Source organism: Hippopotamus amphibius, chromosome 1 (genome assembly GCF_030028045.1).
Source record: "Hippopotamus amphibius kiboko isolate mHipAmp2 chromosome 1, mHipAmp2.hap2, whole genome shotgun sequence".
Lineage (NCBI taxonomy): Eukaryota > Metazoa > Chordata > Mammalia > Artiodactyla > Hippopotamidae > Hippopotamus > Hippopotamus amphibius.
Window position 1 is genome coordinate 163,163,478 of NC_080186.1, and position 24,822 is coordinate 163,188,299.

Consider the following 24,822-nt stretch of genomic DNA (forward strand, 5'->3'; position numbering starts at 1 on the left):
CCAGCATATCCTGCCCCTGAGTCACTTAGTATCCATCTTGTTTATGAGATCAGCCAACACAGTATCTCATTGCTTGTATTCAAGTAACCTTTACTTAATGCCCCAAAGTGCAAGAGTAGTGATGCTAGCAATTCGTATATGCCAAAGAGAAGCAATAGAGTACTTCAAGTGAAAAGGGGAAAGTTCTTGATTCAGTGAGGCAAGGAAAAAAATCATGTGCTGAGGTTGCCAAGATCTATAATAGGAACAGATCTGTCCATGAGATTGTGAAGAAGGAAAAAGAAATTCATACTTGTTTTGCTGTCATACCTCAAACTGCAAAAGTTATGGCCACAGTGCATAAGTGCTTAGTAATATGGAAAAAGCATTAAATTTGTACAATAAGATGTTTTGAGAGAGACCATATTACATAACTTTTATTACAGCATATTATAGTTGTTATTGGTTGTTATAATTATTCTATTTTATTATTGGTTGTTATTAACCTCTTACTGTGTCTAATTTATAAATTAAACTTTATCATAGGTGTGTGTGTATACTATATACAGGGTTTGGTTTCAGGCATCCGCTGGGGGTCTTGGAACATAACCTCATGGATAAAGGGGGGACTAATGTATTTGAGAGTCTTCTGTGTAGGTTGGCATATATGGTTAAAAAAACCTCACATGTGTTTTGCAAGTACCTTCTAATTCTCTGTCTTATTGGAAAAAAACTTTGCTTATAATTGGGATAGTTTGATGCTTTACCTGGTTATTAAACTGAATTGTTTTGGATCAGTAATATAAAGTGAGAAAAACGACTTTTTTGCTACTAGCAAGATGTTTTACTTTTACATCTTAATTCACTGAAGCCAGAGTTAAGTGATGTATAAAATGACTCACTGTAGCCGTCTAGCACTTAGTATATACTCAAAGACCTGACACAGTCTAGCAGTGCATGTCTTATTAAAATATTTGATAATCTGTAGTTACCTACAATCATCATTGATACTGATAGCATCAATTAATCTGTCAGTAGAGAAATCCATCAAAATTAGAAGTGTTTTAGGAGTGTTCCATTGGAATGAGGGGAGTTAGTCCAATAATCTTTTTTTCCTTGCAGAGCACTTTTTTATTTGAGCTTATATTGGGTAATAATCTGTCTCACATTATGACAACTTCTGAGACTTTATTTTCCAGATGATCTCTAGGTTTTATTTTCTCCCCTAGGAATGCCCAGAAAGAGGATCGTGTTCCAGTGCTTGAGGAGTACAGGGAGTACAAGAAAATTAAAGCCAAGCTTAGGCTTCTTGAAGTTCTTATCAGCAAACAAGATTCTTCAAAATCCATATAAAATACAGTCCTTGAAAACATCATAAAATCAGTTGCATTCCCTGAAGCTATCATCGTTTGTACTTGGCTGGTACTTAAGTTCATTTTGTCAGGCACTCAGCGTCTCATTTTGTACTTGCTGGTGGTGCCACTAGAGAAATGATGGGAGGGTAAGTAGACCCTGTCTAGGTAGTGCGATGTTCCATATTAACCACAGACTGTCCTCTCTACCTTTAGCAGACATCCACTTTTCTTCATTGTTTTGTACTACAGATACATCGTGTTAGTAAAAGACTAATATTTTATCTTTTCAACTTTAAGAACTTTGGAGATAGAAGCTTTTTGTTATTACCAACTTTATTATTTTGTTTTTCAATACTCAAGAAAATTGAGAGGAAAATCTTCATGTTGAATTCTTCTTCGGTTGCCTTTTTCTTACAGAATGACTGAAAATTTGAAAGAAAAGCCTATAAATGTGCACATATGCAGCTATGTTCTATGTTTTCTTAGAAAACCAAAATCAACTGAAATTTCAAGTCCTACTGTGGAACATATTTCTGTTAAATTCCCATTGTGACACTTTCTCACAGGTAGTATGTTAGCAGAATTTTGCAGTTCAGTGGTCACACAGTTCCTGGATAAAGACAACAGTGGGTAGACCAAAAAGTGACCTTGCTTATTAGTATAGTGAAAACACAGACCACACATCACACACACAACTGAATTATATCACATGCTGCCTTTGGGACTTAAGTTACTGTTTGTTTCCTTAGTTACAGTTTATCAGTTGGCGATGATGTGATTTGTCTGGATTAGGTCCTGCGTTTTTTCCCGCTACCCACCTCCAGATAATGTGAGAAAATAGCCATTTGGAATGCAGGAACTCTGATGGTGCTCAGATTTGTGTGTTCAATTAAATGGGCATAAATTGGCAAAAGAATCATTATGCCTGAAGTAAATCTATTCTTAATAAGGGCTATACCACTGCATTTTTACCTGTACCTTCAGGGGGTTGCATCATTTTTTTTTCTTTTTTAATCAGCAAAATCCATAAAGAAAACATCTAAAGGGATCACCTTTTGCTCAGTCATATGCTGTTTAAAGCAGCTTGTTACAAGGTGTATAGTGGTATGCATCTTGTCATATACTCTAAGCATATCTTTTCTTCTTTGGCTTTGCATGGCTTTTCTTCAGATTCTTTCCTGGTATAATTCTGCTAATTATTTTCACAGAATGGTGACTTTATTTGTGTTAACAATATAATAGTCATTAACAGCATATTCCGATCAGGCTTAATCTAAATGTTAATTTTTTTCCTGGTGCTTTTTTGGATTGATGATTGTCTCACTTTGTGCCGAAGTTTTGCATGCAGTGACTCATGCATGGTTTTCTTAACTCACTAATATTCATAATTTGTTTCATACAAAAATGGACTTTTGCAGCATCCTTTAGCAAGGTGAGGGAAGCATGAACCTCAGACTTCTGGCACTATTACATAGCACATGAAGTAGCTTGATAATAAGTAGCATTTCTTGTACTTCACATTTCACCTATGTGTGCAATGCCTTTTTGGGGGGAAGGGAATGTTCCTTGGTAGTGAACGTGTGTCGTTGGGGAATAAAGCACTAAATCCAGCTTTTTTGTGTCATTTCCTTTTGATACAGCGAGGTTATTCATAATGTACACCTAGAAACATGAAATTGAAAACACCAAAAGATGTTATCACTTTGATTTGAATTCATCATGCAGTGTACATTTAGTTAATTTCTTTCAGTCTCCACACAGGAGTATATCCAAACATCTTATTTAATGTGCACTGTATATTGTTTTATATGAATGTTTTATTTTATATACCACATGCAAAAATGTCCATATGCACTATTTAAATGTTTTAAATAATATATTCCTTCTTTATAATGCTAAATCTATATGAGTACCATATTTTTATAAGTCAGTGGCCTGACTGGTTTCATTTTAGAATTAACAGCTGCTTCATGATGTTGGTTATTCACTGTTAATGTTTGGCTGTGAGTAGAATAGATAAAAAGTGGCATGGCAGCACTTATGCTGTGTGACAGTATTGTGTGTCATAGTTCAGCAGTAAGTGATAGAATTAGGCAGTTTGTGATAATTTTACTTTGGTACAAGTAAAAACTGTATATCTATATACAAACAATATATAGATATATTTGACTATGAGTATAATTGCATTGCTGTGTCTGGCACTTCATTGTATAGACTTTTGTAATAAAAGAACTTTAATGTTCTAAGTCATTATAAACGTTTTTTTGTTTTTTTCAGTAGATGTTTAAAAAGAAAAAATAAAAATCTCAAGTGTTCCCTTGCCTTAATGTTCTCAGGCTTTGTTTGAATTACCCCAGCCAGGGACCATGTGGGGGGACAGCAGGGTTACAAAACCACATGGCTGACTACAGCTCTAGGAAGTGGTAAGACAAGGAAAGTCCATGTTGTTGATTCTCTTTGGAAATCTAGGGAGAAGATGCAGAGAGAATAGTCAGCATTTCTTGTTGCAGTGAATTATCTTATTAAGAAAAACTTGACATACAGTCTCTAAGAGAAGGGCTTGGCTTGAGGAAGGTGGGTATATTTAACAATTCCTTTGTTTGAGTTTTACTGTCCAGGGACTGTTGAGCACAGTGTGGAAGTCTATGGTCAAATGATGTTGCCTGGGCTGAAAGAACATATGGCTCTTCTAGGAGGGCTTATGTAACCTATATTAGAAGAGTTTCCTTCCAGTTTCCAAAATGCCAGCCATCCACAACTTCCCAACCATCATACAGAGCTTTTGCAGCACCCTCATTTACACTTTTCAAACATAACTAGACTTCTTATAACCCTAATACTCTTACCTTGCTCTTTTATTTTTTAAAGGATATTTTGCTTTTAAAGTAGTCGAGGAAGCACTTTTGGAAACTTCAAATGTATTACTTTAGAAACTGTCTACATGAATTTCTAATTTGAAGATATTAGTGAAATTTCTATAGGTGGTTGGGAAGTTTATTCTACACTTTGCCTTTTTCCAGGCGAATTGCAACTGGGAAGAATGGAGGTGAGATTATTTTACTTGGGGTCTTACTTAGTGGTTTTCTAGGATCCTAAGCATTTCTCTTAGTTTACCTTTGACTAAAGAAGTTAGAATGGGGCACATGATGAGAATGTCAACAGTTCTTATACTCTGTAACATTGAGAAAACTGTCTTTACTTACTTATTGAACTGTTAATTAGAGACCTGCCCCAAGAACTAAAAGCAATATTGTTTTATGCTTTCCATTCACACTCCTAGAATTTTATAATAAACCTCATTATAAAAGTCCTTATGTGTACCTGTGTATGTATACTGTGGAGGCATGTGGTAATATGCATGGGTTATATATTGGGTCCTGTTCCTAGAAATCATTTGATGATTATCATTGACCCTGACGATAGTTTGGTGGTAGCCGGTTTTGTGCTTTTAAAATGTACCCAAAATGGGGACAAATTTAGGAAATAATTCAGTACAAGAATAAATTGTTAGAAATGCTCCATGATTGTATCACAGATTCTCACCTCCATTTGTCTCAGTATTGTAGAGCTGAAACCTTTCTCATCACTCGGTTTAGTTTTAAACTGACGTAGTGTAATTCTTTCTCCAGCTCCACAGCATATAAAAAGAGGCTAGAGGATAATTTAGAAGGAAGTAGAGAATGAGTCAGTAACATTTTTGTACATAAAGAGACAGCAGGTTATTAGTGCCTATTGTGAAATACTTTGAGTGGGAAGATGGTATTTTAAGCTCCCAAAACATGCCTAGTATGGCCAGTTATGATTTAATATTCTGAAGCTGTGTGGAGCACAGTATCTGCTACATATGTCAAGTGTAAATGGCAGTTCCTGCTATTTAGAGATGTGAGGACAAAAGCAGTTGGTCTTGCTCTCACCTTACATTTAAACAAACGGAGTCTTGTGCTTTCTGTGTTATTTTAAAGTTGGGTAAAAAACCGGGAAAATAAAGTGGCTTCTTCACAGAATAAGATTCTGGATTCAGGAAAATTGTGCGATGTCCCCATTCCCCATATCATGATATCCCATAGTTCCCTGGTTAGAATGAATGCTTACTCTCGAAATTCTTGTTGAGTGACAGGCTGGTAGTCATCTTGAATTTCTGTAGAATAATACTTTTTCTCAAGCCTCTCTTTCCATTTTTTCATCTGCTCTGCACTTTGAATCTCCTGTAAAGTTAGAGGAAAAAACATAAGCTACAACCTTTGAATTTTTCTCTATTTAAGGCCTGTGGCACACAAACATCACAGGATTGAGAATCTTAAACTTTACTCTCCAGGGCTGTGATTTTGAGCCCCACTAGCTTTTTGCCCTGCCTGGTGTTTGGGTCTGTGCATCAGCAGAGTCACCTCAGAGAATTTAGTGTTAAAACTGTTTAGCAGAGTTAGGGGATTTTACAATTATACATATCGACTTATTCCTGTCTCACTGCCTCTTCCCCTCCACATCTCCAGCTGAATTTCTTCCTGGTATTCTCCATTCTTCACTCAGCCAAAGCTGAGATGTTCTTTGTTCTTTTCTTTACCTCTGTTCTTTAATGAAGCAAGTGTACTTCAAAGTAAGTTAGTAGGTATTATTTGCCCTCCCAGCTGCTTCTAAGCCAGACTCCTGTCAATTCCCAATCTCCTCTTCATAATTACTGCATCAGTCTGTGTACTCCAATCTGTCCACATACCCCAAATTAAGCTCCTTATACTAGAAGATTCTTGCTGTATCCTTGTCTGATCCTAAAGAGGCCTTTCTGTGCGTTGTGCTCACTACCCACCCATTTTCCTTTTAGTGTCCAAATACCTTTTCCCACCTTTAGGAAAAAATGCTCTGTGTGTTGTGGAAAATAGGGACAGCCCGAGAAAAAGAGGGAAAGAGGAGACAGTGCACCCAGGTACAATTCAAAGACTTCTCAGTAAGTGAGTAGGCTTTTGCCCTGCTCCAGCAGTAATGCTAGGTAGCAAAGTGGATCCCTGTATAAGGGTTCTGATTGCCGTTGTGGAGAGAATGATGATGCCCAAGTTCATACATTGTTTACCTGATAAATGAATGCTGTTCTGTCCAGAGGAGCTATGCTATATATCAGGAAGTGTTTGTCTTTAAACCAACATATCCGAAGTAGGAAAGGGTGGTTTTCAATCTTTTTAGTTTTATTTTGGCCACATTACAGCACCTATATTTTGACATGTTTACCAGTACTTCTAATGTGATGTTAAAAAAGTGATGGGTCCTGCAAATATTTCTAAATGACCAGGTCTATTAAAATGTGGATGCATTAGTAATATGGGTTGAATAGATTATCCCTGGTAAATGATGCATCCTTCAAAAAACCCATCTCAACCATCACTCTTTCTATGAAGCCTTCCTTGACATCATAGGAAAGTAATACCTTCCCTCACAGAGTAGCAACTATGTGGGGCCATTTGCTCAAGCTCCTAGGTTGTAGTCACTCACCCTCTTCCCTGTAGGTGGTAGCTGTTGCTTATAATTGTTTCTGGGTTAATTTAGTGTTCCACAATGGTTCTTACAGTCCTCTCATGCCTCAGAAATGAATTCCGTGAAGTAAACCCCCTCTTTTTGAGCTACCTAGTGTGTTTCTGTTTTTCTGACTGGACCCTAACTGATGACTGGTTGGTAGCAGAGAAGGCCCAAAGAAACAGACCTTATAGATAGTGTGCTTCCACCAAGGGACAGAACAATTGACTTAAGAGTTTGAGACTGCCACCTGGCTATTTGGGATTCCTCAGGCTACGGAACCAGCAGGCAAAGAAGTGACTGAGGTGACTGATCCCAATTACCAAGGGGAGATTGGTGCTACTACAAAATGGGTTCAGAGAGGGCTGTGCTTGAAGCCAGGGAATTCTCTGAGGGGTGCCTCTTAATACTTCATGTCTAAAAATGAACTCTGTATTTTAAAGGTTAAGTTCTTAAGGAATTGTGATTCTAGTAGAAAAGGTCTTAACGTCACCCAGGGATGGATACAGTTACCCTTGGGACTTTACTTCTCCCCTTTTGGGGAGAGAATAGGAGGGCCTTCATTTGTGTAGAGGATAGTTCTATCTTATTAGGTAGAAGCTTGAAATAATTATTGTCATTTTATGGAAGTACAAATGTGTGCTCAATAGCCAAAGGGGGTGAATTGGGCTGACCATTTCGCTAATATCTTTCAACTCAAAATTTGCCCTCTTATACTCTTATGCCCTCTGATGCTGGATCTCAGGCCTTGCAAACCTCATTCCCCAGACTCTCTTGCTACCAGATTTGTTAGGTTCTGCCTTACTGGACAATGGAGGAGAGAAGGTTCTTTTTGTTTTCTCTATCAGCATTGCTTCTGCAAATGGTTGTTATCTCTAGCAGCTGTGGTTGGCTCCAGGCTGCAGTGGCCCAGCTTCTTCTGGCATACCCAGAAGCAGATTTGTCCTACTCCCTCAGAAGTATCAGGAGCAGTAGGCGTGGGAAGGGGGTGACCTCAGAGGTCTGAGCAACAGCTCCAGGCCCCTTTATCTTAGGTTCCAATAAACCCATCTTTTGTAACCTTAGCCCTGGGAGTGGTAGCATCCTCCTACAGTCATTAATTATGAGTTGCTCCAATTTTTTACTTTTTCTATTTTCTAATACCTGTGTAACCAATTCGCTATAATAAAATTTCTCTGTTTGAAATACATAGTATGGTTTCCATTTTCCTGACTAGGTCCTCACTCACACATGTAGTAAGTATGTCATTTGGTCAGGTGTATTTTTGTCTTTAAGGAACGTTTAAAATTTTTCCTTATCTTGGTTTTAAACATTTTAAAATTAATCCCTGGGCATTTTCTATTTTGTTGCTATTGTGGATTCTTCTATTATAATTTTTAATGAGCTGGTTGATGTTTGCATATATGACATGACTATTTATGTAAGTTATTTTTTCCTACTAAATCTTTTTGTCATTTTTCAGTTCATTTTATACCTGAAAAAGAGAATCATATCTCAAATAGAGGTAGTTTTTACCTCTTCCTTTTGAACTCTTGTACTTCTCATGTATTTCTCTTGCTTAAGTCTTTTGGCTGATCCCTCTAATACATCCTTGTCTTGTCTTTGACATGTCCAATGTTTCCCTATCAGGCAAGGTGCTAGCTTTGGGGTGAGATAAATATGTTTTTATCATGTCAAGGAAGAGTCCATTGATTCCTGTTTTGTTTTCCCCCTCAAAATTGGATGTCAATTCAAATCTTATCAAACACCCAGCATCTATGGAAACTAATAATGTAATTTTTCTTTTTTGATCTATAAATAGAATGAATTTTGTTACTTAGTTGATGATACAATTTTGAATCATCTTTCCACTCTTTGAGTAAACTCTATCTGAATCATGATGTTGTGTTCTGTTGGATTCTGTTTGCTAATATTTTATTTAGGATTTTTGCTTCAAGATTTATAAGTGAAATTTTCTTTTTCTCTCTTTTTTTTTTACTTTTTGGCTGTGTTGGGTCTTTGTTGCTGCACATGGGCTTTCTCTAATTGCAGAGAGTGGGGGCTACTCTTCGTTGCAGTGTGTGGGCTTCTCATTGTGGTGGCTTCTCATTGTGGAGCACAGGCTCTAGGCTCACGGGCTTTAGGTTCACGTGCTTCAGCAGTTGTGGCACAAGGGTTCAGTAGTTGTGGTGCATGGGCTTAGTTACTCCGCAGCATGTGGGATCTTCCCGGACCAGGGCTCGTACCCGTGTCCCCTGCATTGGCAGGCAGATTCTTAACCATTGTGCCACCAGGGAAGTCCCTGAGTTTTTTTGTTTGTTTGTTGAGGTGGATACAATCTTTACTAGATTTTAGAATTAGTATATAGTTGCTTTATAAAAATAATTTGGAAGTTTTCAATTTTCTCTCTGCTCTGGAACAGCTCAAATAGCTTGAAATTATTTATTCCTTAAAAATCTGGTAAAATTCCCTTGTGAAACCATCTGGGCCTGATTGATTTCAGAGGTAGCTCTTTGATGACTTTATTTCTTCTATGGAATGGATTTGTTTAGGCTTTAAAAAATCTTTTTTGGGGCTCAATTTTGATAAATGTTATCAAAAATCATGGAAGTTGATGCAGTATTATTTGGTGCAGAGATAATCATAATTATTAACATTGATCTTAGCCTTATAAAGTGCCCTTCATCTCATTTAGAACTTTTTGTCAAAAATTCTGCCTTGACTTATATTGTGTCCCCTGATAACTTTTCCTTGACTTTTATATCTTGGCTCATGCTTTTTAAATTTATTTATTTATTTATTATTTTTTGGGGGGTACACCAAGTTTAATCATCTGTTTTTATACACATATCCCCATATTTCTTCCCTCCCTCAACTCCCCCCCCCCGCCCCCATCCCAGTCCTCTCAGGCATCTTCCATCCTCGAGTTGGACTCCCTTTGTTATACAACAGCTTCCCACTGGCTATCTATTTGGCTCATGCTTTTAATACTTAACTTTTCTAGGTTTTAGGCTGTAACATAGAATTAGGTGTTGCTCTGTGATTCAATATGAAAATATTTTCTTTTTAAGTAAATTAAACTTGTCTTTACTGATATGTCATATATACCTGGACACAATAGTATTGTTTTAAGGTATATTTAAAGTCTTTTAGCATGTGGTATATTTTCAGTTTTCTTTTTTGATTTGGTACTGCTTCCCTTTAAGAATGTATATATTTTTTAGTGGTCTGTTCTTATTCATGTATCTTTTTATACATCCTAGGACATCTCTTTCTTGTTTTGGTTCCCTCAACAAGAACCAAATAAGTTCAGCAATAAAAATTAGGTTATAATTTCTTCCTCCTCATTTCTTTCCCCTCTACTACCCAAGTATATTTAATCATATTACCATATTTTGTTGTATCTGAGAAATGAAGTCTGTTGTAAGACCATTACACCATTATTTTATGTACCACTTGGGGAAAAAAACGCTACCAGTTAAAACATGGCACACTGTCAAATATGAGGCACATCTTGATTTCAGAGATATTAAAATGTGGAAAAATATGTTTTAACATTAATATAATATCTTTCTTAATTACTACTGTACTCTTAAATATGCTAAAGTTTCTTCTTTTTGGTTACTAACCCTAAATGATAATTCTTCAACTTTTTAGCTATTATATATGAAATAGTCAACTTTTTCTACTTTATACCTTCTCTCTTCCTTCTTCTTTTTTCTAAAATTTCTCAGTCATCTCTTGTTTGGCTGAAGATGATCCTCACATAGAATCCTCAGGAATACAGTGGTATTCCCCAAGTTCTTACATGTTCAAAACTGTTTGAGCCTTTATACTTGAAGCACAGCTTTGCTGTATATAAAAACCCTTGGTTTACGTTTTCTTTCCTAGCTATGTTGTAGGTGTTGTTCTGTTGATTTATGGTGTTGTGCTAACCTAATTTTCTTTTCCTTGTAAGTAAATCCAAATTTTACTTGGATAAGTTTCATGTTCATTTTATGTAATTTTTCCCAGGTACACAGTATGTCTTTCTATTTACATTGCCTTTTATTTCAGAAATGGTTTATTGAGTTATAGTTTTGTTTTTTAAAAGACTCTCAAACTTACAGAAAAGTTTTAAGAACAATACAAGTACTTTCTATCCTCTGAAGTATTTGAAGTTGCCAACATGAATGTCTTACTGTCCCTGAATACTTCAGTGTATATTTCCTGCATACAAGGACATTCTCCTTTATAAGCACAGTATAATCATCAGAATCAGAAAATTAATATTGATTATTACCATCTAAATCCTCTGTCCCTCATTCAAATTTATCAGTTGTCCCAATGATGTCCTTTATAGTAAAAGGATCCAGTCCATGATTATGCATTGTATTTACCCATCTTTTAATCTCAGTCTGGTTTAGTTCCTCAGCTTTACCTTGACTTTCATGGCCTTGACACTTTTGAAGAATATAGGCCAGTATTTTGTAGAATGTCCTTCAGTTTCTTTTTGTGTGATGTTCCATCATGTTATGCATCTTTGGCAGAAATTTTACAGAAGGTATCCTGTGTTCTCTTAGTGTTCTATCAGGTGGCATATGATTTCAACTTGTTCCCATACTGATCAAGGTACTGTTTTCCAGACTTCTTCACTTTAATGTTATTCCTTTTCTTTTTGTAATTAATAAGTATTTTGTGGAGAGGTATGGAAATGTCCTTTTCTTCCTCAGACTTTTATTCGTGTATATGTTTAGATCAGTGTGGACTCATGGAATCCTTTTTTATCTCATGGGTTTAAGTTAATATTCATTATAGTGCTTAAATAGTCCCAGACTTAGCCAGTGGGATCCCCACTCAAGCTGACTTTTGTGTCCTTTTAACAGATTTCCATCATTCTATACGGAGTATGGTATAAAGCACCTATACTTTCCAGTCCTGGAATTAACTGCATTTCCAAGGAGCCCTGGTTCCTTTTAGAAGAGAATGGCATTTGGAAACCAAAATCTGGACACTTGTTCTATCATTGCTACTAGGATGCCACTCTAGCCTTCTCAGGAACTAGAAGATACACACACACACACACATACACACACACACACCTGCAATTCTAATGCAACACCACAAGATTCATTTTAACCTTCAACCTTTCCATTTTTGCAATTCCATTGTCTGATAATGAGAAACCTCACTCCAATATACATACTTACTTGCTTATTCCAATCTCTCGACCCTGCTGTCCTTTTTCTCAGTATATTGAGGGGTGGGAGGCATCCAGAAGTAGAGCAGTGTTTTATTTTTTCACTTGAGTGGTAGCAGTATGTGGAGGTTTGCTTAATAATTATTTATTAAACATATATGTTTAGTCATTTTTGAATATATATGTTACAATTTTGAAATATAAGAATCATTAAAGTGATTCATCACAGTAATGATTAAAAGAGAACAATTATGTAATCATCTCAATAGGATGTACTCACTAAACCCTGTGTGCTAATCCCACAGTGAGGGTACAGCTGTAGGACCAGGGTATCTGACTAAGAGCACCAATAAGAGAGAAGGAGCATCTGGAATCCAAACAATTTGTCCTAAATAAGAAATAATCTAGATCCTGGGAGAAATTTGGAGGTGGTCAACTACTGCTCTGAAAAAAGCAAATCATTCAATTCTTAATCAGAACTTTTTCTAATAAAGCTATCATTTCTTTATGAGAAAATTAAAATCTTACTTTTTCATCAAAGCCTTCTCTTCTGGCTTGTTCAGCCAAATCTCTGTTTTTCCTACTGAGAATATAAAATAAAAATCAGAGGCATATGACAGTAAAAAGGAAAATGACATTATAAAATACAACCAGATCTGTATTAAGGATCTGATTTACATTTCTGTTCTTTCTGATAACGCTAATTATTTGGAAAATGTGGTCATTAATAAGTTCTCTAGAGTATCAGGTCTCTAGCTATGGAAACGTTTATATTATGTCCCACTGCCAGAGGTCTGTGTTTGGGAAACATTTTGACACCAAAATTATGTAATAAATGTTAAGTATATTCTTAAATATTTTGTGTAAAATTTTTTTTTTACTTTGATAGCTAAAAACATGCATTTAATGTAGACTAATTTCTTACTTTTTTAGAGGGACTTTACTATCCTGTCCAGCTTTCTGTTAAAGCTTTCCCCTGGGTGGCATGGCATGCCTTATATTAATTTTAAATTAGCTTTGAGTTTCCTGACACTCTCAGAAATTATGAGATGCTACTGCATGTTTTGACAGCTTATTTAGAATCAACATATTGAATGGTGGTGTTTTAAAATCAAAACCTTACTGTCATTGTAAGTTTCTAATATAGAGCTTTAATAAAATGGTAAGTTAAAAATCAAAGAAAATTCATCTTACCTTTTCTTGTCTTCATCTGTTTCAGGTTTCTTCAGTTTGAGTTTTTCGAGAGCATTGTAGTAACTCTGGGCATAATTTAAAATAGTTTACAAGTTCATAAAAAATATATTCTGTATTGTTAATTTTTGATCACGGTAAAGGAAATAGGGAATGGTTGACTTTTGGGGACTGCTGCCCTAAAGAAATGTAGAGGCAAATACTACGATTATCCTTCTTTCACCTTGTCACTACTTGTGGTTTCTGCCTGCTGGTGAAAAAGCTGGTAGGCATCACACTTGAACTTGGGAAAAAAATCTTTAAAAAATATTATTAACATTTATTGCATTAGTGGATATTAACACTTTAATGCATATAACCAACATCAAATCAAGAGATAAAAGATGAAAAAATCCACAGTTAAGCTCATTGGGGGACATACTAATAGTTTACATTTACAGATAAGTTCTTGGACAGAGTTCTTAAGCCCCACTAACCCCCCAGCTAATGGGACCTCTTCTGTGTGAAATGCTATCGTTAGAGCTGTGGGTATGCAGAGATGGGCAAGATGGTACACACATGACTCTGCTGCAGTTCATAGTGAGGTAGGTGTTGAGAGGACAAGGAAGATTCCTCTCTGACAGGGAGAAAAGAATGTCAGGGAGAGAGCAGAGGGAATATTCCTGGGGGGTCAGGGAATGACATGAGCAGAGACCCAGAGGAGACAGGGAGAGCAAGCGTGGTAAACAGCACTGTACTCAGCATTAGCTGGGGCACACAATGCTGTAAATGGAGGCATAGAAGGTAAAAGTTGTATAGCTGAATGACAGTGACTAAAGATAGCTTGAGACTGTGAGACTAGAGAAGGCCCTTGAATGTTTGAGTAAAGAATTTGGACTTAGTTTGACAAGCCCAAGGAAACTGAAGAATTTTGAGCAAAGAAGTGATATGATCAAAACTGGGCTGGCCCAGGAAGGAGGCTTGAACAGTTAAGAAGATGTTACCATACAGAAGGCTGAATGAGAAGTACTGAGGGCCCTAATTATTAGTGGTGGCAGTTAGAATTCAAAGTGACCTTGAGTCCCACAAGTGTGAGCAAAAACTACAGAGGTGAACTTTACACACAAGCTTTGGCAACACACCGTTATAAGGGACAAAGAAAAAGTTCAAGGTTTTTGAGCCAGGAGTAACAGGAGAGTGTTGCCACTACAGAAAATGAGGAAGATAAGGCACATGGAGTTTTGAGTTCAGATTGTTTATAGGAATTTACCAGCATCTAAATTGAAAATTTTTGGAGGGAAGAGAGTTTTATTATAATACCCAACAGTGCTTTGCATTTAGTGCTCAATAGCTTTTTGATACATTGAACTCTGAAATAATTTTGGTCACATTTTTAAGCCAGAGAACATTTCTCTTGGTAGTGAAATAATATAAATATGAGTAACACTGAACCAAAACACAAAAACCCCAAACTCCCTCCTCACGCTACCACTTGGGGTTTAGGTGTTATTCAAACTACAGGAGTATAAACCGAACATGATTGGTCTTAGAATTCTGATTAGAAGAAGAATTTGACATACCTTTTTAATCATTTTAAACCGAACATGATTGGTCTTAGAATTCTGATTAGAAGAAGAATTTGACATACCTTTTTAATCATTTTACCAAGTTCAAAATCTGGCTTTCTGCCTATTGAATAGTCAGCTTTCACTTCAGAATAGGTATCATTAATTATTGCCAAGAACATGTTCTGGGGAGAAATGTTGAAATAAAGTATTTCAATAAAAATTTAGTTTAAATGTTAATGACTTTGACAAGTGCTGGGATTTGTAAAATTAGATTTAAATTTTAAAAGTAACTCATGCTCAATAAGAGATATGGCTATGCAGACTATATATAATATAGTAGAAGGGGAATGTGTAGTGTGTGGATATGGGCAAGTATGCTTATGGTAAATGGGGAAAGCAGAATGTAAAATAGTGCGTACAAACTGGTTAATAATATATATATAACTTTATTAATGTTACATATCAGAAGAAAACTTAGAATAATAAATGTTCGTAAGGGTGGTTTTTCTTTTTCTTTAAAATTCTATACAGCTGTTTAAATGCACAATTTTAGTAGGGCTCTTACAACTGCTAATGTCCAGATAACACAAACAGAATTGTGGAGAAGGTATTCTTACTCCAAGCCTACCTCTCTACCTTTCACTGTGGCCCAGATCTGTCACTGTGAGGACTCTTGCCCACCATCAGGGGATAACTGCTGTGTATGACAAAAAATGTTTTCATGGAGGACAGTAGCAGTGCCTTGTGTAGAAAGGCAAGTTTCCTTGATTAGGAAGGCCAGATAGATTTGTCCTGAGCACATGTGAGAGGCCCATCCTGGGGATTCCTACAAATTACAATGGTGTGAGCTTTCAGCCATGAGGGCCAGAACTGTTGCAATTTGCGTAGAACGTGAAGGGCCTCATTCATACCTACTGGTATGAAATCCCAGGCTGGAGAGACCTGGGACGTTCAAGTTATATGTGTAAGAGGTTTAGCACACTCTTGACGCATAATAAACACCCAGATGGTAACTATTATGATCACATTCTCCACTGGACAACTTGAAAACATGTAGACGCCCTGGATGACTAGGAGTCTACACCATTCTTAATAAATGTAAAGTGTTCTGACAGCTAAGCAGTGATACTATAATTTCTTCTAAGTTAATAATTATTTTTTTTTATTCTGAAAAATGTAAGCAAAAAGGGAAACATATATAGTCATTCTTACCAGCAGGACAAAGAACACGAAAAAGATGAAAGTGACGAAGTAAATGGGTCCCAAGATACGACTGGCTTGCTGAATACCAGCAAAATTAAAATCTCCAAGAACAATTCGAAATTGTGCGAATCTTTTATGGGAATAAAGAAAAACATTAGAAAACATTACATCTCTTCATACATACATGACAACAGATGAGGGTTGCTAATGTGCCTAGGAGAGTACCTAGCTGCATATGGTATATGTTCTCTGGCTTTAGTTTTGTTAGCACAGAGTTCTTTAAAACCGGATGTAGACTTGATAGTTGAACAGATAGTTGAGGAAATGATGGGCTTCAATTTATTTAACCAATGTGAACCCAATGTTCACCTGCAAGATTTGAACCATGAGATGCCTGCTTATCAGCTTGTTTTGACAGTGGCCTCCTTAGCCATTCCTGTGCCCTTATAAAACTTAGAATGCTTTGAGCTTTTCCAATAAGTGATTTTCAACTTGTGCATAGACCCAAGAGCCCTACAAATTCTAATATCAATGATATGCTTAATTTTTGCATCTCTTCCACTGAAACAAGGATGCCAACAATTTGTCACCTGCTAAGTCTCAAACAAGTGCTAGTAGTGTTCCTCAAATATGATCCTGAGGTGTATTTTCTCCATTAAGTACAAAAGCTTGGCTTTGAAGTGAAATAGCATTGAAAATATTATAAATCTTCATTTTATGAACTTTAAAGATGGAAAAATTAAGACATTAAGGCTTTGAATGAGCACAGTAGTTCCAGAGGTAGAATTAGGATTTCATAACCTGAAGTCTTATTTTCTCATCATTAATTTGCAGCGGTATTGCCATACACACCACGGATATGTTATAAATTATATATATATGAGTTTTTATTTTAAGGGGAAACTTGGGAAGGAGTTTTTAATAGTATGTAGACACTTTGCATGATTGGTAAGTCAAAGGGCAGAATGTTTCTTGTTCCTTGTTGCTTTTGCCAGTCACATGAAGGGAGCATAGGACTACGTACAATGAGGGAAGAAAATGTATTCAAAGAAATCAGCTATTTGGAGTCCTGGGACTCAGTTTTCTGGAATTTCATCCTCAGTACCTGAGACCTGACTAAATCATACTTAAAGTATTTATCTAGCTTCTTATACTGGATTCTAATTCTCATCTACACAAGATAGAGAAATGCTGAATTAGGAGACCAAAGTTTCTCAGCAAATCAAAATTTTTTTTTCCTCTCTGGCATAGGAGAATATGAGGTTCTGTTTTAGTGTTTTTAACTTAATTTTTTATCCTTAAGTTGTGTTTATGTAAGATAAGTTGAAGTCAGCATTTCTCCTCTCCAGAAAGTGTCCACATACCTCTGCTCTGTAAATAATGTGAATAACAAAAACCTGAGCAATTTACTGAATGGTTATAATCACATAGGAACTGGAAACTCCAAATGCAATGCAATTGTCACTTTTCTCTTAATTAAGCAAATTAAGCCAATTGGCACTTAGTTTATCCTCCCACCTACCCCCAGACTAAAAGGAACACCATGATTCTTCAGGATACAGGGTTATATTGAATGAAAACACTGTTTTTTAACTTCTTGATACCCCTGCTAACTTTCTACAGTTCTCTTTTGTTGAATTAAAATAACTTACAGACTGTTTCATAATAATGTACCATTTATGATTAATCTGACTTCCAGTCTCTCACTTACAGGCATGACTGGTTGCTAGGTATTCCTAAAGCATTCTTCAAATATTGCCTCTATTCCACTGCCATCTTCTGTAATTCAGGTTAAACATTTATCAGGCCTTCTCATTCTACCCTTTATGCCCTTTTCCCAACATTTTGCCTCTGTATCACTTTTAAATTTTTTCTGACCTATTTTTCATTTTACTCATTCTCTTTTCATCTGTCTCATTTGCTATCAAACCTGTCAACTGGGCTATAATTTTTTGTTCTAGAATTCTATTTGATACTTTTTCAAATATGTCACTTTTTTACACTATCCTGTTCTTTAAAGGTATTTTCTGACTTGTGTTTTATTTCCTAACTTTAGTAAGTATTGAGTGATTATTCCAACATTTGAAGTCTTTGAGTATGTTTCTGTTGTCTGTTGTATCTGCTGGTTCTTGCTTATGATTTTTTCCTCCTTATATACCAGGTTATCTTTGACCATGAGCAGTAAATTATACTTGAAGGGTTTAGGATGAAGATATTCTCCAGAGAGGTTTTGTGTGTGTGTCTGCAGGTGCATATGGGCATTCTAGCCTAGGACCATCTTAATCCAAGTTCAAGACATGAGGTTCCCTGGACACCTAGGTGATTAAACCCAGTCTTCAAGTCAAGTCACTCTGAGGGATTTACTTTTAACTTGAGGCTGTAGCACTTCAGGCTCCCTGCTTTATGTGTGGAGAGGTTATCAGACATTCCTCCTCTCCCCCCCAGCCCACTCCCCAACACACACACACAGGCCCTGGGTTTATCTTCTGTCTCCTCCTTGAGAGGTAATTAGAAACACAATTTCTCAACTATTTCTTCTGGATCAGCAAAAATGCCTTCATGGTGGAGGTTTTGGGGAGTAAGAAGCACTAGGAATCTGTCTCCCCACCTAGACAACAATCACACTGGCACAATCTGTCTGATGTAACTATTTTGGAACTCTGGAGTCTGTTGAAGGTTTGCAACTTCCAGGAAAGGATTAGGCAATTTGGGTCAATTTAAACTTTTAGTTTGGCAGTAGCTACCCATCTCCTTGCCCCACCCCCCCCACCCCAGCCCATGGCAGGTAGTCCTGCATGTGTTCCTGGAGCAGCTTGCATACAGCTCGTGGCAGCCAGGGTGGACAAGAAGGAATGTGTTGTCCAAACATCAGGAGTATGTGTTCTGATTGCTGATTGCTGCTTCTGATCACAGAAGCAGGCCCCTCCCTCTCTGGCTGAAGCAATAACCTTGGGATTAAGAGGCCCAATGCCCTTCCCTCCATCTTCATTTTTCTCTTTTTCCCCTTTGAGAGCCAGACATTCAAGACTAGGACATAAAAAACGAAACAAACAAACAAACAACAAAAAAACCCCAATTGCATATATGGAGGAAATTAAAAAGTCACCATGCATGCCCAAGGAATGGCACAGGCTTAGAAAAGACCTGAGAAGACCTTAAGTTTACACCTCTGGCTGATCCTCAGCATGGAGACAGTTAACAACAACAACAAAAAACCCCAAAACAGCAAACCTGGGGAAGGGAAATAATCTAATTTCCAAAGTAATCACATTGTTACACTTGAATGTCCAATTTTCAACAAAAAAATGACAAGACATACAAAGAAACAGGGAAGTATGGCCTATTCAAAGGAAAAAAATGAACCAACAGAAACTACCCCTGAGAAAGACCAGATGGCAGACCTACCACACCTAACCATCTTAAAGATGCTCAAAAAACTAAAAGAGGACATGAAGAAAGTCAAGAAAACTATGTGTGAACAAAATGGAAATATCAATAAAAAGAAAGAAAACCTAAAAAGAAACCAGAAAGAAATTCTAGATAATGAAAATTCATGGAGAGATTCAAAGGTAGATTTGAACAGGCAGAAGAAAAAAAAATCAGTCAACTTGAAGATAGGGCAATTGAAATTATTGAGTCTGAGGAACAGAAAGAAAAAAGTTTAAAGAAGAGTGAACAGAGCCCAAGGGACCTGTGGGACACCATCAAGTGGACCAAACATATGCATAAGCACATGAAAAGATGCTCAATATTGCTAATCAGTAAGAAAATGCAAATCAAAAACGTAATGAGATATCACCTCACACCCATTAGGATGGCTACTATCAAAAAAAAAAAAAAAAAAAAAGCCCAGGAAATAAAAATTTTTGACAAGGATGTGGAGAAATTGAAACATTTATGCACTGTTAGTGGAAATGTAAAACGGAATAGCCAGTGTGGAAAACAGTATGGCAGTTCCTCAAAAAATTCAAAATAGAATTACCATATGATCCAGCAATTCTACTTCTGGGTGTATACCCAAAAGAATTCAAAGTAGGAGCTCAAAGAGATATTTGTACACCATGTTCTCATAGCATTATTCATGATAGCTAAAACGTAGAAGCAACCCAAGTGTCATTGACAGATTAAGGAATAAACAAAATGTGGTATATACATACATTGGAATATTATTCAGCCTCAAAAAAAGGAAGGAAATTCTGACATATCCTACAGCACTGTTGAATCTTGAAGACATTATGCTAAGTGGAATAAATCAGTCACAAAAGGACAGATACTGTATGATTGCACTAGGTACCTAGAGTAATCAAAATCATAGAGACAAAAAGTAGAATGATGGTTGCCAGGGGCTGGAGTAGAGAGGGAAATGGAGAGTTCCTGTTTAATGAGTATTGAGCTTCAGTTTTGCAAGATAAAAAGATTTCTGGAGATGAATGATGGTGATGACTGAACAATATGAATGTACTTCACTCTACACTTAGAAATGGTTAAAAAAAAAAAAGAAATAGTTAAGACGGTAAATTTTATGTTATAACAGAATTTAAAATCTTTATCAGCTTAAAAAAAAAGTCTTCAGGGCAAAAGTAGCTTTGGATGCTGAGTTTACATCTCTGAGTTCTTGCTTTCTTTTTTTTTTTTTTTTTTTGTCATTTATTTATTTATTTATTTTATTTTGTGTGTGTGTGTGTGTGTGTGTGTGGCACACGGGCTTAGTTGCTCCGTGGCATGTGGAATCTTCCCAGGGCAGGGCTCGAACCCGTGTCCCCTGCATTGGCAAGCAGATTCTTAACCACTGCGCCACCTAGGAAGTCCTGAGTTCTTGCTTTCTGATTTTGGCCACTCACTTTTTTTTTTTAGTTCTTCAGTGTTTCATATATTTCATCCAGCTTTTTGAATTGTGAAAATGTTGATTTGAATAACCTAGCACATCATTACCAAAAGCAGAAGTCCCCTCATTAATCCATTCCAGAGTTTTCTGTCTGTTTACTTTGTGCCTTTTGCTTTCATTCCACCCATTATCCAAGGTAAGACAAACTTCCAAGGTTCTATAAATTACTACATTTATATTTAATGCCCAATACTACTTAGTTTTATTATTAACACTTGAATTAAGATGCTAGGAAAGGACCAAGAAGTTGTTGGAACTGCAAACATTATTCACTCTGGATAAGCTAATTAGACTTCTCAAATTATAGGTCATTTGAAGTTGAAAAGGACCTTTGGGAGTGATTTAGTCCAGCCCCTTCATTTACAGATAAAGAAATTAAGGTCTAGAAAAGCTAAATAGCTAGTGGCAGAATTGGAAGGTAGAATTATATCCTCTCAGTTGCTAGTCCACTCTTTCCACTACTGATTTAGTAAAGGGTTATTTCAGAAAAATTAAATTTCACGCATTTGATACTTCAATTATTTACATGTGGATGAGGAAAAGAAGGCAACCTAAGAAACTTTTCAGACCAGAATTTACCCCACATTGACTAATGGGCCATGGATAAGTTTGAGGAATTCTTAACTAAGGTTAGAAAGTTATTGCAGTTTTTCTCAGAGCCATATGTTACCATGCACTACAAATTTCTAAAAGAGTGATGCAAAATTTCCTAAACTTATTTAAACATGAAGCCATTTCCCCCAGACTATCTTGGTCTACACTGCACAGAACACATTGTGAGAACTGATATTTTAGACTATCATAATTTTTTTTTACACAGAATTTGTTTTACCTACTCAAAAACAAGTACATTTATTAAAATTATTCACTTTTAAAGAAAAGCCTGAATACTTTTCTAGGGATTCTACCTAATCAGTTCTATAAGTTAGTTATCTGTTGATTGCTTTATGTGTATAAAGCTATTTTTAAAATTCAGCTTTGCCAGATCAGCAAAGGATAATCAGGTCAATACCAATAAAAGGATTCTAAAGATAGAGCCCTCTAAAGAAAACACTTAAGATTTCTTTTGCCCAGAGAATAAATACTACAGAGACATGGAGCCAATTTCTTTTATCTTAGGTAAAATTTTCACTTCTAGTGAAAAGTAAAAAAATATTTTTGTAGTTTGACCTAGTAACACTTGAAAAGTGGATAACCATTCATTTGGATCTTTCAGTGCCTGACTGTACTTCTTTGAGTGTGACAGATATTTAGCCATCAGTGAAAATATCAAACCACTTTTAAATTTATTAAAGCTTATGTCACTATTTATAGGCCTTTTCATGATTTTTTTTGTTATAAACTGGAAAATATAATTACATTTATACCAAAAGCTTACATGGAATTTTGAAGAGTGGAAAAGTCATCAACTTGTGATCCAAAAACAAGAAATCCTAACTGAGCATAAGCAAAGAATATTATAAAAAACATGATGGCAAATCCTACTATGTCTTTGATACAGCGGGACAAGGTTGATGACAGCTGAGACATTGTCTTATTAAAGCTTATGAATTTGAATATCTGAAAAAGAATAAAGTTAATTGAAATGGGAGAATATTAAAGATTATAATTACTTAGAGTAAATTGATTTCAGAAGAAATCTGCCTGAAATTAAAAAAGATGCTTAATGATAGTCAGGGGTATTTGAGGATTTGCTGGCAATCATTGCAAAGCCAAACTACTTTAAAAATTATCGTATAGTTAAGAATATCCTTTTGTTTTTTCATAACTTCGTAGTTTAAGTTCCCATTTTATTATCTAATATAATAAAATATACCTAATCTGTTGTATCTGATAAAATATAAATACCTTTATCCATGCAAAGAAGATGGTTATGGCAATTATATTGTTGTAATAAATGTGCCAGTATGCAAGAAAATAGAAGTCTGGATATTTTTCAGTACTTTTTAACAGTTGTCCAAGCGAGAGAAAAATTTGTATATTACAGTATGAGTTGAAGAAAATGGCCACAAAACACAACTAAATGGGAAAATAAGAAGGGTTAAATTAAAGATTATTTCTACCTCCAAATCTCCTGCAGCCTACAAAGAAACACATGAAAAAGTTCGTCAGTTCAACAAAAAGGGAGGGAGTGATAAAACATAGGCTTTTACGTAAATGAAAGTAAGCCTCAATTTCGAGAAGTTTAAGGTAGCATAATTATCATAAAAGTAGCAAAATATTGATCGCCTGGCCATCCTAATCTATATGCCTTTTTGCTTCTTTGAGTCATAAAACACAAATGTATAAAATGATTATATAATTCTGACTCGGCTATGCGAGTTTCTGCTCCATATAACTACATGATACCTAAGAGTTTAATATTTTTCACCATGTAACACTACAAGAAAAAATTATTTACAGTTTCAAAAAAATAAACCCCTTTAGGGCTCTTTAACAACTCTTTCAGAAGAGGATTTTAGAACCAGATTATCTTAGGTATCAGAGTTTTATAGCTGTCATGAAAATTTTCCTTTGATTTCTCTTCCTTAAAATACTCAGTTAAATATTTAATGCTATGCCCTGTATTAAGCATTATTGGGGATACCAGAGAGGTAGATGGCACACTTTCTGACTCTGAGAAACTTTCAATTTGGTTTTGGGAAACAAATATATATATATGCACATACTGGATTGGCTATAACTAAGGGCCAATAAGAGTGAAAGGTTGTATAAGCCAAAATACTTGTTCATTGTTCCTAAAACCAAGCTCTTACAATTTGTTCCGCCCTGGCCACACCTCTATGTTTATTTTAGTATTTTCCAGTGATAAGAACTAGCAGTCTTTGGAATTTCTTTCAAAGATTATTTCCCCAATGCTTGTGGTGTCATCTGTGCCTACAAGCTACCCTCTGGCTGCTCAAACCTTATCCCCCCTTCAGTATTCTGCCTAGGCTTGTCTTTTGCCTGTTCTTTAAAAATTCAGTGTAAAGAGGAAAGCAGATTTAGGCAACATAGAAGAGTACATTTTAAAGGACCCTGGCCGAAAAGAATCATTGTTTTCAACAGGAGGCCCTGTAAGGAACACATTTTTTTTGAGTGACAGTAGGGAGACCTACTGTGCCTATTAAATCATAATACCTATGGAATCACCTATTCCTCTAGGTTTATGCTAGTCCTCCCAAGGACCAAGTCAGAGGGAAGAAAAGAAAAAAAAAAAGACTTCTCCCTTTTGGAGGCACACCATTAGTATGTACTATGATTGTTCATTTTATGATTGATACTTAGGACAGCTTTTAAAATAAGTCCCAGATGAAGGAGGTGCTTTTTACACCTCCCTCACTGGTGGGTTCAGATGTGATTCCCTTCAACTGTATCTGCGATTATATACTTACCACCAAAAGTAGTAATTCAAGCCAGTTCCAAATACTTTTGAAATAGGCAGACTTAAATTTTCTCATTTTTTGGATTTCTTGTGTTGTGAAGACAATAAGAAAAATACAAAATGTGATTTCACAGGAAGCAATAAAATAATCATAGTAGCTAACATATCTGAGGAGCTTCACAGAGTAAAACTGCCATGAAGTAAGTATTCCTCCAGTTGCAGGGAATTCTGCCACCAATCTGTAAAATGAGGTTTGTGAAAGTAATTGCATTTCAAGGATTTATATTTCAGTACCTAACTTGATTGAAATTTCTAGTTAGTGATGTTGTGTACTTTAATCAGTTATTTTGTACAAAATATGTTTTCTCAGGGTTATGGGCTCAATTCATTACTTCTTTTTAATGCTCCACTTTCTTTTGGTACTCTGGAAATTCACAGTGGTAAAAGACCAATGTAAATGAGAAAGAAAGCTGATTTTAGACAGACATTCATTTTACTCTGTGTTTTGATTGTTCATTCATAACTGGGATACAAATTTATCCCCACAGGAGAATGAGATGATATTCAAGAACATGCTATACTGCTGGTTACGCTTATTAGTCAGGACTCCTCACAAAATACACAATTTTTGAATATTTCAG

The 24,822-nt window shown here is 36.0% G+C and overlaps 2 protein-coding genes across 13 annotated transcripts in view; one reads left to right on the forward strand and one right to left on the reverse strand.

Annotated features, from left to right (window-relative positions):
- Positions 1-3,681, forward strand: part of FAM13B (family with sequence similarity 13 member B) — a 117,026-nt gene extending 113,345 nt beyond the window's left edge. For 11 of the 12 annotated variants that reach the window (XM_057734108.1, XM_057734131.1, XM_057734139.1 and 8 more), the window contains one exon: positions 1,209-3,681. In XM_057734108.1, the coding sequence (XP_057590091.1) occupies positions 1,209-1,332 (124 nt within the window). In that variant the 3' untranslated portion in view covers positions 1,333-3,681. The remainder of the gene's footprint in view (positions 1-1,208) is intronic. The other variant, XM_057734198.1, reaches the window with a different exon arrangement.
- Positions 1,428-24,822, reverse strand: part of PKD2L2 (polycystin 2 like 2, transient receptor potential cation channel) — a 32,661-nt gene continuing 9,266 nt past the window's right edge. Inside the window, exons 6-14 of the mRNA XM_057734205.1 lie at positions 24,192-24,420; positions 22,666-22,836; positions 22,196-22,377; positions 15,942-16,062; positions 14,810-14,911; positions 13,186-13,250; positions 12,520-12,574; positions 5,427-5,539; positions 1,428-1,461 (exon numbers count right to left, since the gene is read on the reverse strand). Of these exons, the coding sequence (XP_057590188.1) occupies positions 1,428-1,461; positions 5,427-5,539; positions 12,520-12,574; positions 13,186-13,250; positions 14,810-14,911; positions 15,942-16,062; positions 22,196-22,377; positions 22,666-22,836; positions 24,192-24,420 (1,072 nt within the window). The remainder of the gene's footprint in view (positions 1,462-5,426; positions 5,540-12,519; positions 12,575-13,185; positions 13,251-14,809; positions 14,912-15,941; positions 16,063-22,195; positions 22,378-22,665; positions 22,837-24,191; positions 24,421-24,822) is intronic.